This window comes from Austrofundulus limnaeus, unplaced genomic scaffold (assembly GCF_001266775.1).
Source record: "Austrofundulus limnaeus strain Quisiro unplaced genomic scaffold, Austrofundulus_limnaeus-1.0 Scaffold1601, whole genome shotgun sequence".
Lineage (NCBI taxonomy): Eukaryota > Metazoa > Chordata > Actinopteri > Cyprinodontiformes > Rivulidae > Austrofundulus > Austrofundulus limnaeus.
Genome location: NW_013954003.1, coordinates 54,023 through 65,601, shown reverse-complemented (window position 1 = coordinate 65,601; position 11,579 = coordinate 54,023). Strand labels below are relative to the sequence as shown.

Here is an 11,579-nt window from a genome sequence, read left to right as displayed (position 1 = left end):
ATAGTGTCTGTGTCAGTCTCTAACCCTGGTCTCTCTCTGGTCCAACACTCTACCCATTGTCCTGTTGGAGACTTGTTGTGAACAGAGCTACTCATTACACAACAACACTGAGATGACTTTTTATACTGAGGAGGAGGAGTCTCACCCGGGGGTTGCTAGGTAAGGGGCTGAACGCAGGTTCTGGTGGGTTGTCGTACGGCTTGTGACATCACAAAATGACAGACGTATAAAACTTGTCGTTAATGTACATTAAAATACATTTACTTACAGTAAATATGCCCCTGGGTGCATTTTTTTGGTCCTCGGACTGTTTTTTTAAGAAGTACATACCCAAAGATGAGTAAAAAAAAACCTTTAAAAAGTGAATTTTGCACAATAGGTCCCCTTTAAATTCTATTCTGAATTTGACAGGGAGCCAATGGAGAGAAGCTAAAACTGGAGAAATATGATCTCTCCTATTAATGCTTATCAAAATGTTTGCAGAAGTATTTTGAATCATCTAATGGCTTTTGAAAGTTTTTTCATAGCCAGATAATACAAAAAGTGATAGTCCAGCCTAGAAGTGGTAAATTAATCAGTTTTTTTCATGTTTTCTCAGGTTTGACCTGCTCATTGTAGATGTCTGTGAGTCATCATGTCTCATCGGGGACCTTTAACAGCCGTCATAACCACAGTCCTGGGAGTGACCTTTGGAGGGCTGCTCATATGGCAGGTGTACCAAACAAAAAGGAAGAAGCTGCCTTCCACTCAGAAGGTGGTGGATCCCGTGGAGGCTCCTCGTCCAGTGGAGGCTCCTCGTCCAGTGGAGGCTCCTCGTCCAGTGGAGGCTCCTCATCCAGTGGAGGCTCCTCATCCTGTGGAGGTTCCTCGTCCAGTGGACAGCACTCTCAGAGCTGTAGAGCATCGGTGCGTGGAGCCAGCAGACTTCCCTGAGAAGGACTTGAAGACAGTGGAGAGTCAGACCACTAAGCTGCCCCCTCTGGGCCACATCCTGTCGTTTGATGAGCTGCTGGCGGTGAAGCCGGTGATGGTGAGCTCTGAAGCGGAGTGGCAGCGGATGTGGCCACTGATTCAGAAGGAGCTGTCAGTCTTCCCTGTGCTGGGGCTGGACTGTGAATGGGTAAACACCAGCCTGCTACCATGTTTTCGCATTGAAGTAAAACAAAACACCACCTGAAACTTCTGAAAACTTTAGTTCTATTTCATTCCTTCCTGACTGCCATTGGCAGTTAAACAAAGTGGATATGTCCTCTCGCACTCTGCACAGGTCGATATTTAATGTAAACAAAGTTGCGTACGTGACACGTAGCTCACCTGAGCGTTAGTCTATAAATAGCATGCAGGTGGTTACGTTCGGTCTCTTTGATCTTCTCGCGGTTTACCCGGTGTGCTTCGCAGGTTAATCGCTCCCATAAGTCCGTGTTTCGGATCTTATCGGCTTCTGCAGGTCTTGAGAGGTAAGCACACGTTTGTGTGGTTTAGTGTCATCCTGCCTGTGACTTTTAGTTGGAGTGCTTTTAGCCCTCTAAGGCTGTGGTTGTCGTGTCTTAAGTTTTGTTTGTTGTAGTAGGAAGCATGGTGGGTGTGTCCGCGTTCGGACGACTCTGCTTCCAGCTTCGAAGCGGTCTGGCGTTTCCTCCACCCTGTGTCCAGGTGGGGAGGAGCGCCCAGCCAGTGAGCGGTCCAGGTTTTCTGACCGCGTTCTGTGTTTCACAGCTCTCGTTTGGACACCTGGGCTCTGAACCCTTTCTTCAATTTCACTGAAGTTCTCGCTCAGTTTGACAGATCGGCGCGCACGTGCGCTTGTGTGTGTTGCGCTCCTGTTTTACTGAGGTTCTCACTCAGTTTACCCGACGAGGTGCAGTAAAATAATAATAATAATAATTAATTAAGACTCTGATTGCGTTCTTCAGTTTTATTGAAGTTCTCGCTCATTTGGTCTGTGCGTGCCTGCAATTCCCACTTCTATGCTGGAATGACGGGATGCAATTCATGTGGGGCTCCCCTCCATGTGGAGGACGGCCATGACCTGTGTCCCAAATGCTTGGGTGTGGGCCATCTCAGGCTCTGACTGACCCGTGCACGAACTGCAGTATCTTGTCCTTCTCTGTTAGGGAGGACAGGCTGCGTCAGGTTGAGGGCCTCCTATTTTCTGACAAACTGCCGCCTTCAGGCATGCTTCTACCGTGTTCCGGGAGGTGAAGGGAGGCACCATTGGAAGAGCGTCACGGTCTTAGAAAGAAGAAACCGCGACTAGAACGTCCATCTCGGCAAGAAGTTGATTCTCTGAAGGCTGAGGTGGAGCCGCTCAAAGATCTGCTCCACTCCCCGTACCTGCTTCCCAGACATCATCCTGGGAGTCACGAGAGGATCTGGAGGAGGATATGATCTCCGTGAGGGCCTCCAATTCAGAATTTCAGACCCTCGGGGAGCAGAGGGACACCTCTCTGAACCTTCAAGATCAGGAGAGGGAACCCCTGAGTATGGAAGGTATTGGTGGTTCAGGAAATTCCCYCAGGAGCTCTGACTCGGGGAGGAACCATGCCAGCTGTAAGAAATTATCATGGCAGCTTTGGCCAGGGTCAGTCTGGATGGTGCTCCAGTGACCCATCCCATGGAGAACCCTTTTTTCCGCCGGGCTCCAGCAGCTCCTCCATTTGAAGTTCCACCATCTCCAGCCTTCTTGGAGGAGCTCCAGTGCTGCTGGGCTGATCCTAGGCACTTCTCCCACCACAGCAGGAATGCGAGAATCCTGGAAGCCATGCGTAATCCTGAGAGTCATGTTCTGGGTTGCACGCCCTCAGTCTATCACTGTATTGCCTCATTGGTGCTCTCTCCAGATGATGCGCTAAAGGAGAAGGCTCGCTGTCTAAGCGCCCAGTGCCGGGTGACAGACGACTTTTTGTGCCGAACGTACGATATTGCCACTCGCATGGCACGTATTGGCAATTCACTGTCTGTTCTTTTGTTGGCACAGTCCCAGATGCTGCAGCCGGGTATGGTGGGGGCAGCACTTCAAGCCTTTGGGCTTATGTCTAGGGAGCTTGGTTGGTTGATGTCCAYGCTGGTGGTCACCCAACACCAGGTTTGGTTGGCTCAAGCTCCGATCTCTGATGACTGTAGGCAGAGCCTGTGGAGGCTGCCAGTGGTTCCTGGTCAGCTGTTTGGGCCGGAGGCCAAAAGGGCACTGGAACGCAGTCGACAATCCAGTCATGCCTCAGAAGCTTGGGTTGGGCGTAGTGCTGCCCTGGGACCCCCTGCTCCACAACCAAGACAGCGTGATGTGCGGGAGCTGCGGTGTCAGTTTCGGACTGTCACCCCTCCACAGTTTGCACAGCAGAGAAGGGCCGTGGCAGGTGCATGGCGTCAACCCAGGACGGAACAGTCTACGCCTCGTGGGTCTCCAGCAGGGCAAGAGAGAAGTTGGCGGCCGCCCAGAGGCCGGAGCCGATGTCAGACTATGGCCTGAGGGCTGTAGGCCGACGGCAGGACGGTTTTCACAGCTGCACCTGACCTACTGGGAGGCCCATTGCAGAGATGCATGGGTTTTAAGAACCATGTCCCAAGGGTACAGGTTACAGTTACGCTGTCGGCCCCCACCCCCATCAGGGGTCAAGGCGATCCTGCACAAGCTCTGGTCTTGTTGCAGGAAATAGAAACCCTCCAAGAAAAAAAGGCCGTAGTGGTGGTTCCGCCACATTTATGGGCCGACGGGTTTTATTTCCTAATCCCAAAAAAAGGACTCTTCCCTGCAGCCAGTGTTGGACCTCGGGGCTGAACCGTTTTTTGAAGGTTCTACCATTTTGCATGCTCCGCCCATGCGACGTCCTTCAGACACTCAGTCAAGAGTGGTTCACCTCTATAGATTTAAAGAACGCTTACTTCCATGTCCCAATCCACACAGAACACAGGAAGTACCTGTGGTTTGCCTACCGCGGCATTGCCTATCAGTTTACGATTCTACCATTCGGGCTCTCCCTGGCCCCTCGGATATTCACAAGGTGCGTGAAGGCAGTCTTGAGCCCTCTGTGCTTGTCAGGATTAAAAATCCTGGCTTACATCGACGACTGKCTCGTCTACACCCCATCATTGCAGGAGGCAGATTGGCCAACATCCAAAATTCTGGCCCATATTGAGACCCTGGGAATGACTGTGAACCGTCAGAAGAGTTTTCTGATCCCAGCTCAGCAGGCGGTCTTTATTGGCATAGCCCTGGATTCGGTGGCCATGCTGGCTCGACCGACCCTAGAGAGAATAGATAGGATCCAGTCTCTGCTCCAGTCTTTTCGTGTGGGAGCAGCACCCCTGGGCCAACAGTGGCTGAGACGGTTGGGGATGCTGTCGGCCGCCTCAGCTTTGATACCTCTGGGGCTGCTTCATCTCCGGCCCTTGCAGAAGTGGTTCAGTGGCTTCCAAAAGGACCCCCAGTTGCACTGGTGGGTCAAGGTGCGGGTTACACCCAGCTGCGCAGCTCTTCTCCGTCGTTGGAGAGAGAGTACTTGACTACAGCATKGGGTCCCCCTTGGCACAGTCCCGGCGAGACGAGAGGTGGTGACAACAGACGCATTGCCCCAGGGGTGGGGGGCGGTGTGCCAGTGCAGGTCTGTTCAAGGGCGATGGAACCCTAAAAAGACACAACTCCACATCAATGTCCTAGAATTGAGGATGATTTTTATTTTGCACTGAAGCACTTCTCGACCTCTCTCGAGGGCAAACATGCTTATTCGAACAAACAGCACCTCAGCAATGTTCCACGTCAACCATCAGGGTGGGACCAGGTCACTGCAATCCCTGAGGGAGGCCCAGAGGCTATGGACCTGGGCGTACCCTCGCTTTGCTTCCATCAGAGCGATGCATCTGTCTGGGACAAGGAACTCTGTCACAGACTATCTGTCCTGCCAGAGGCTTCCTCCAGGGGAATGGAGGTTGCATCCTCAGGTGGTTCAGAGGATCTAGGATCGGTTTGGCTGGGCCCAAGTGGATCTCTTTGCCTCAAGGGGCAATACACACTGCCCCTTGTGGTTTTCCCTGGCAGAGGTCAACTCCCCGCTAGGGATGGATGCCCTCGCCAAAATRTGGCCCACTGGTCTGCTGGATGCCTTTCCCCCATTTCCACTGCTTCTGCCCACTCTCCACCGGGTGAGTCGGTCAACTCAAGAGAGTTCTCCTGGTGGCTCCCGAGTGGCCCATGAGAGTCTGGTTCCCACTGCYCCTCAGTCTGCTGGATGGGGAACCGTGGCAGCTTCCGGTCAGGGGGAACCTCTTATCCCAGATGGAGGGGAAGGTCTGGAATCCATCTCCAGGTCACCTTCTCCTCACTATGTGGCCGCTGAGGGGGCCTGGCAGCTTCTAGCAGGTCTGGAGCCTTCCATTCAGCAAACAATTCAGAATGCCAGAGCGCCTTCTACGATGAGGACTTATACTCATTGTTGGCGGCATTTTTCAGAATGGAGCAGGCACAAGGGGGTGGATCCAGTTTCTTGCTCCCTGCAGGACATCCTGAGGTACCTACAGGTACCAACTCTCTTTATTGTGGGATGGATCAGTCTTTGGTTCGTCGTCTACAGCTGGTTCAGAATTCAGCTGCCTGTTTATTAACAGGGACAAGACGTTGGGAACACATCACTCCGATTTTGTATTCTCTTCACTGGTTGCCTGTTTTAGAATTATTTTTAGGATTTTGTTTTTAGTTTTTAAATGTCTAAATGGTTTGGCACCTCATTATCTCGCTGAGCTTTTACAGCCTCACATTCCAAATAGATCCCTGAGATCTGTAAATCAAAAGCTTTTAGTTGTTCCCAGGTCTCGGCTTGTGACCAGGGGAGACAGAGCCTTTTCAATTCCAGGACCTCGGCTCTGGAACAATCTCCCACTGTCTGTGAGGTCTGCTGGGTCTCTGAATGAGTTTAAGTCTTTGTTTAAAAACTCATCTGTTTAAACAGGCATTTGAGTCTAAAGAGCATGATCACTAGACCAGCCTTTGCTGTTTTGTTTGATTTTATTGTTCATTTTATTACTGTACTTTGTTCATTGTTTTAATTTTATGCTCCTGTACAGCACTTTGGTTTTTATTGTGCTTTATAAATAAACGATGATGATGATGATGATGATGATGATGATGATAAACGATGATGATGATGATGATGATGATACAGGGTCTGTTTAATGCTGGACAAACTGCATCAACCCTGAAGGTGCACTTAGCTGCCATCTCAGCTAATCATGGCGACATCGATGGCAGATGAGTAGGGGCACACTATTGGGTGACACAGTTTCTCTGTGGTACAAGGAGGCTACGTCCACCCTTACAGAAGCCTGCGGCAACATGGGACCTTCCACTGGTGTTAAAGGCCCTTAGTGGACCACCTTTTGAGCCAATGTGTGCAGCCCCACTAAATCTGGTGTCTATGAAAACTGCCTTCCTTTTAGCAGTGACGGCTAAACGAGTCAATGAGCTCCATGCTTTTGCCATCACCCCTACCTGCCTGCGCTGGAAGGCAGAGGGGTTGGGGGTAACATTATGGCCAAGCATTGCATTTCTTCCCAAAGTTCTGCCTCCGGGCTATGTAAACACAGCCATCGAGTTGGGGGCATACTGCCCTTCCCCATTCCTCTCTGAGGAACAGAGGTTGTCAAACATGCTATGCCCATTTCGGGCATTGCAGCTGCACATCGTGGCTACGAGGGCTATTCGGCGATCAGACCAGCTGTTTGTGTGCCGTGGTGGGAAGAACAAGGGGCGAGCCCTGTCAAAATACAGGCTGTCGCATTGGGTTGTTGGTGCCATTGCGCTAGCTTATAAATCTGTGGGGGCTGCTGCTCCCTCTGGGATTGTATGCCACTCGACCAGGAGTGTGTCTACATCCTGGGCGGCGATGAGGGGCGTGCCACTGAGAGACATCTGTGCGGCAGCGTCCTGGGCTACAACATGCACGTTTGCACGTTTCTACTGCCTTAATGTGGGCCATGAGTCCACTCTGGCCGCGGCGATCCTGCCTCTGGCTTCCTCTACCTCCTAAGGTGGGTGAGTACTGCAATCCTTGTGACRTTGCTGGCATAAGTCATCCGCTTTGTTTAACTGCCACTGGCAATCAGGAAGGAATGAAACAGAATGGAAGTTACACTGTAACTGAGGTTCTGTGAATTCCTGGATGACTGCCAGTCACACTGGTCACACAGAAATACTTCCAGCGAGAAGATCCTAGGAGACCGAACGTAACCACCTGCGTGCTATTTATAGACTAACGCTCAGGTGAGCTACGTGTCACGTACGCGACTTTGTTTACATTAAATCTCGATCTGCGCAGAGCGCGAGAGGACATATTCACTTTGTTTAACTGCCACTGGCAGTCATCCAGGAATTCATAGAATCTTAATTACAGTGTAACTTCCGTTATATGGCCGCTAGGTTTGGTTTTGTGTCACAGCTGCTGTTTTTTCTGCAGGTGTCGGTGCAGGGCAGAGCCTCTGCTGTGTCCCTGCTGCAGGTGGCCACACACTCAGGTCTGTGTGTTCTGGTGAGGCTGCTGGCATTTCGCAGCGGCCAGCAGCTGTTCCCAGATACTTTAGTGGAGGTTCTCAGAGACACACGCGTTTTAAAAGTTGGTGTTGGCTGCTATGAGGACGGGAAGCATCTGACCCGGGACTATGGCCTGAGCCTGACATGTACTGTGGATCTGCGGTACCTCGCTTTAAGACAGAGGTATGCTTTGATCGCTGTAAGATGAAGAAATCAAAATCTTCATCCACATTCTAATTAAATCCTGTCCCTTTTCAGACAGGTATCTGTGAGTAATGGCCTCAGTCTGCAGTCCTTGGCAGCAGACCTGTTGAACGTCTCTCTGGATAAGTCTTTAGAGCTGCGCTGCAGTGACTGGGAGGCAGATCGCCTAACACTGGAACAGGTACTCACTACTTTTCAACATTTTCTCTTTGCCTTTTAAAAAAGTCAGCAAATTACATTTTTCAGAAATTGATTTGGTATCAAGAATCTTCACACATGGATGTAAGACTGAAGGTGAGACAAAAGCAACAATTCAGATATGAAATCCTCTTTTCTGCTGCTTCCAGATAACTTACGCAGCCAGAGATGCTCAGGTTTCCATGGCGCTCTTCCTCCGTCTCCTCGGCCTCGAGTCTGAAGCAAGTACCGCCCCTTCCAATGGGGCCTCCTCCTCAGAGCTCATTTCCCGCTGCCAGGGCCTGGTGGATGTCCCGTTTCGGGGCCGAGGGGATGGAGATGAAAGAAACAGCGATGGAGAAAGAAGGCGGAGGGCGAAGAAGCCGGTGTTGTGTGAAAGTCCAGAGTCTGGAGATCAGCAAGTCCCAGACCCTCGGAGAAATAACAGAAGGAAACCACTGGGTGTCGGTTATTCTGCCAGGTGAGGACAGAGCAGAAGAGCCTGTCTAATCTGCAAACCATCCCAACTGTACAAGTTCTGCTTCTCATCCTCTGCTTGTTCAGGAAAGCTCCTCTCTATGATAACTGCTTCCTGTACGCACCTGACGGCCAGCCTCTGTGCACCTGTGACAAGAAGAAAGCCAAATGGTACCTGGATAAAGGAATTGGAGGTAAACTAGATCATCATTTTCTTTATTCCCACCATTAGACAGTCAAACACTTATTTGTCACTCGGATGCTATTGGCTTTCAGCGTTCTTCGTTTTTTAAATTTTCTCTGCAGTCGGTGGTGAAGTATTAAAATCTACAACATGAAGTCTTTTTTTGTTACACCTGCAGAAACTGCTTCATGTCTCAGAACACCACAGAGTTTTCTCACTAAAGAGCTACTGGTGTTCAGGGTCTTGTATACTCGTTCCAAAGCTGAGTGTCGACACGTGTTCACGTGGTTGTTCGACATCGGTTTTCACACACACCTTACTGTGCCGAGCTCCTGAGAAACTCCTCTCTCTGTGGTCCACATCACTGGAGAGGGTTTCYTCCCAGTGATGTCTACACTTCTGAGAAAAAAACAGTTCCATATCCACTGTTATTTTGTCCACAAATCTGTGCCTGTCAGATTCCTCCATGTAGAATTTGTTTTATCTCCACTAGTGCTGGGCAGTATGACTCAACTTTTATATCATGGTATATTTAACAACTAACACAGGTATCACTGTCTGTATTTTTCTTTCCATCACAGCTCAGCTGATAAGTACAAACACTACTTATTGATTAGCAAACCTGAAGATACTTTCTGCAACACAGAAACTATTTATTAACTTTTTATCTTTCACTGTACCTGTGTTGCTGTTTCCCTCCTCCACATGTCTTTTCTTCTTTGCCTGGTTGTAGACAGTAGTCATGCATTTTGCTCTGGTTGTGAAGAAGGAGGGTTGAGTAAAGATAATTATTGGGTCTATTGTTTTGGTTTATTTACTTAACAAGTTGACAACCTCTGTGCACCTTCAACTCAACACCAATACTAAACCACTTCCCCCGGAAGCCCCTCAGGCTTTTCAAGATAGGAGCACCAGGGTTTCCCCCTACATGTAGTTGATCGTGGCGCACCGCCACGACTAAATAAAAGCCGCCTCACTTTTGGAATAAAGTTTTTTTTTTGTTGTTGTTTTTGTTTTGTTTTGTTTTATTTAAATCAATGTAAAATAGGGGTTGACACATTCATTGTTTAGTTTGTCTGAGACAACCTATTTTCGTTTCAGACAACCAGATCCCGCCTCCCGGTTAAAAAAAAGAACTGGATTAAAGTTTTCCTCCGCATGTGTTCATCATTGTAAAAATGAACGAGAGAAAAAAACTTGTTAAAGCCATCTAGGGATTAAACTGACCGTTCTTTCATCCAATAAAGAGAACCACAGTCAAAGTTTTGCCCAATCAGAACAAAGCAGGGCGAGTCATGCTGTTTGACTGACAGCACTGCCTTTTTTTCTCTCTCTGTGGGTGGGGGGTCAGCTTCACTCAGCTCAGGTGAACACCTCCCAGGAAAGCCCTCAGTGTTTCCTGGACTATTTTCCACCAAGGATTACATTGTATTTTATATATATTATATTTCTAAAAGCGTCTCGCAGCATTTCTCCTTTAACACCTCAACTCCTCTCCACGTGGAGCAGCCAGTTCATTTTTTGCAACATTGTAACATTTTTCACAAAATTTGCATAAAAATTTTATGGAAACATTGCTAATGAGAGCTGATTCCAGCCGTTAAGATGGAGCATGTGGAGGCCCTTAGTTCGGAGCTGGTTCTTAACTGGTTTGAGTTAAGAACCCGTTTCCTCAGTGGAAACAGACCTACTGCTGAGTAAACTCCAGCTCTGAGTTGGGACTGGAAACGTTACATTTTTAAATARTTTTATGTTAGGAATTCAGACTCCATTTTTTTAATCAGGTGAAAGTTTTTCATTCGACACACCTGCAGAGACTGAAGTTCAGTTGTCCTGTTTGTGATGCAGTTCTTCAGAGCGAGGATCCATTCATCGTGCGGCTGCTGTTTGAGCCTTCAGGACGTCCTGATTCACAGCAGGACTATTATCTGACGGCCAAGGAGAACCTGTGTGTGGTCTGTGGAAAAGCAGACTCCTACATCAGGTCTGACCGCCTCACTTATTCAGCCCAAACACTCTCTGGTTGTTAGGTAATGGTCATTTGTGACTCCCCTGCTCGCAGGAAAAACATTGTGCCACACGAGTACCGACGACATTTTCCCACAGAGATGAAAGACCACAACTCCCATGACATCCTGCTGCTCTGCACCAGCTGCCACGCAGCTTCCAACGTGCACGACGGCTTCCTGAAGCAGCAGCTGGCCGAAGAGTTCGCCGCCCCTCAAGGCTGCGAGGAGGGAGTCCGGCTGCTGGAGGACTCGGACCGCCGACGGGTCCGTTCTGCAGCACGGGCGCTACTCAGCGCCGGAGAAGGACTGCCGGAGGCACGGCGTGAGGAGCTGCAGGTCCTGATCAGGAACTTCTGGAACATGAACGAGGGGCAGGAACTGACCGACGAGGTGCTGCAGCAGGCCGCCAGTTTGGAGACGAGGTGAGTTCCACCTGAAGCTTGGATCTGATGAGTTATTATTTATGTCTGTAAACATCCACAGAATAGGAGTGTTTTTGTTTTTCCTTAAAGAGGAACTTACCATCAAATCTAAACTGGGCCCTAAGGGTAATAATACCTTTCTAGTTTGAGTTTAACATTGAGCTGCTGCTCTGCTGCACGCTCCTCTTCATCATCTTCATCAGAACAGAAGCCGACTTTACATTAGCAAGATGGATTTACGACTGAACGAACGTCCACGTCTTTTTTTAATCATCTCTGTGGGTAACAGCATATACCGCACAGCTCTAAACTATGGCTGCTACATTTGAATTTCGTTATTTGTTCAAAAGGTACTGTGTGACGTGTCACGGTACTGTGTGACGTGTCACGGTACTGTGCTCAGTATAAAAGGACCTCTGTAGAGACACGCCCTGCAGAGATTCAGGAGTTAGCCATAGCATTGTTGATGGTAGCTGTGCTAGAAGCTGCCTTCTCCTCACTAGGGCTGTGCATTGGCAAGAATTTGGCGATACGATACATATCATAACAGAGGGGTCACGATACGATATATCCCTAAATATGGGGAT

General features: G+C 49.2%; 1 protein-coding gene across 1 annotated transcript in view; it reads left to right on the top strand.

Annotated features, from left to right (window-relative positions):
* Window positions 1–581: 581 nt before the first annotated feature.
* The window catches only part of exd2 (exonuclease 3'-5' domain containing 2), a 15,715-nt gene continuing 4,717 nt past the window's right edge, over window positions 582–11,579 (top strand). The window contains exons 1-7 of the mRNA XM_014033022.1: window positions 582–1,120; window positions 7,446–7,702; window positions 7,778–7,904; window positions 8,071–8,381; window positions 8,465–8,571; window positions 10,410–10,545; window positions 10,624–10,992. Coding sequence (XP_013888476.1) covers window positions 635–1,120; window positions 7,446–7,702; window positions 7,778–7,904; window positions 8,071–8,381; window positions 8,465–8,571; window positions 10,410–10,545; window positions 10,624–10,992 — 1,793 coding nt within the window. The 5' untranslated portion in view covers window positions 582–634. The remainder of the gene's footprint in view (window positions 1,121–7,445; window positions 7,703–7,777; window positions 7,905–8,070; window positions 8,382–8,464; window positions 8,572–10,409; window positions 10,546–10,623; window positions 10,993–11,579) is intronic.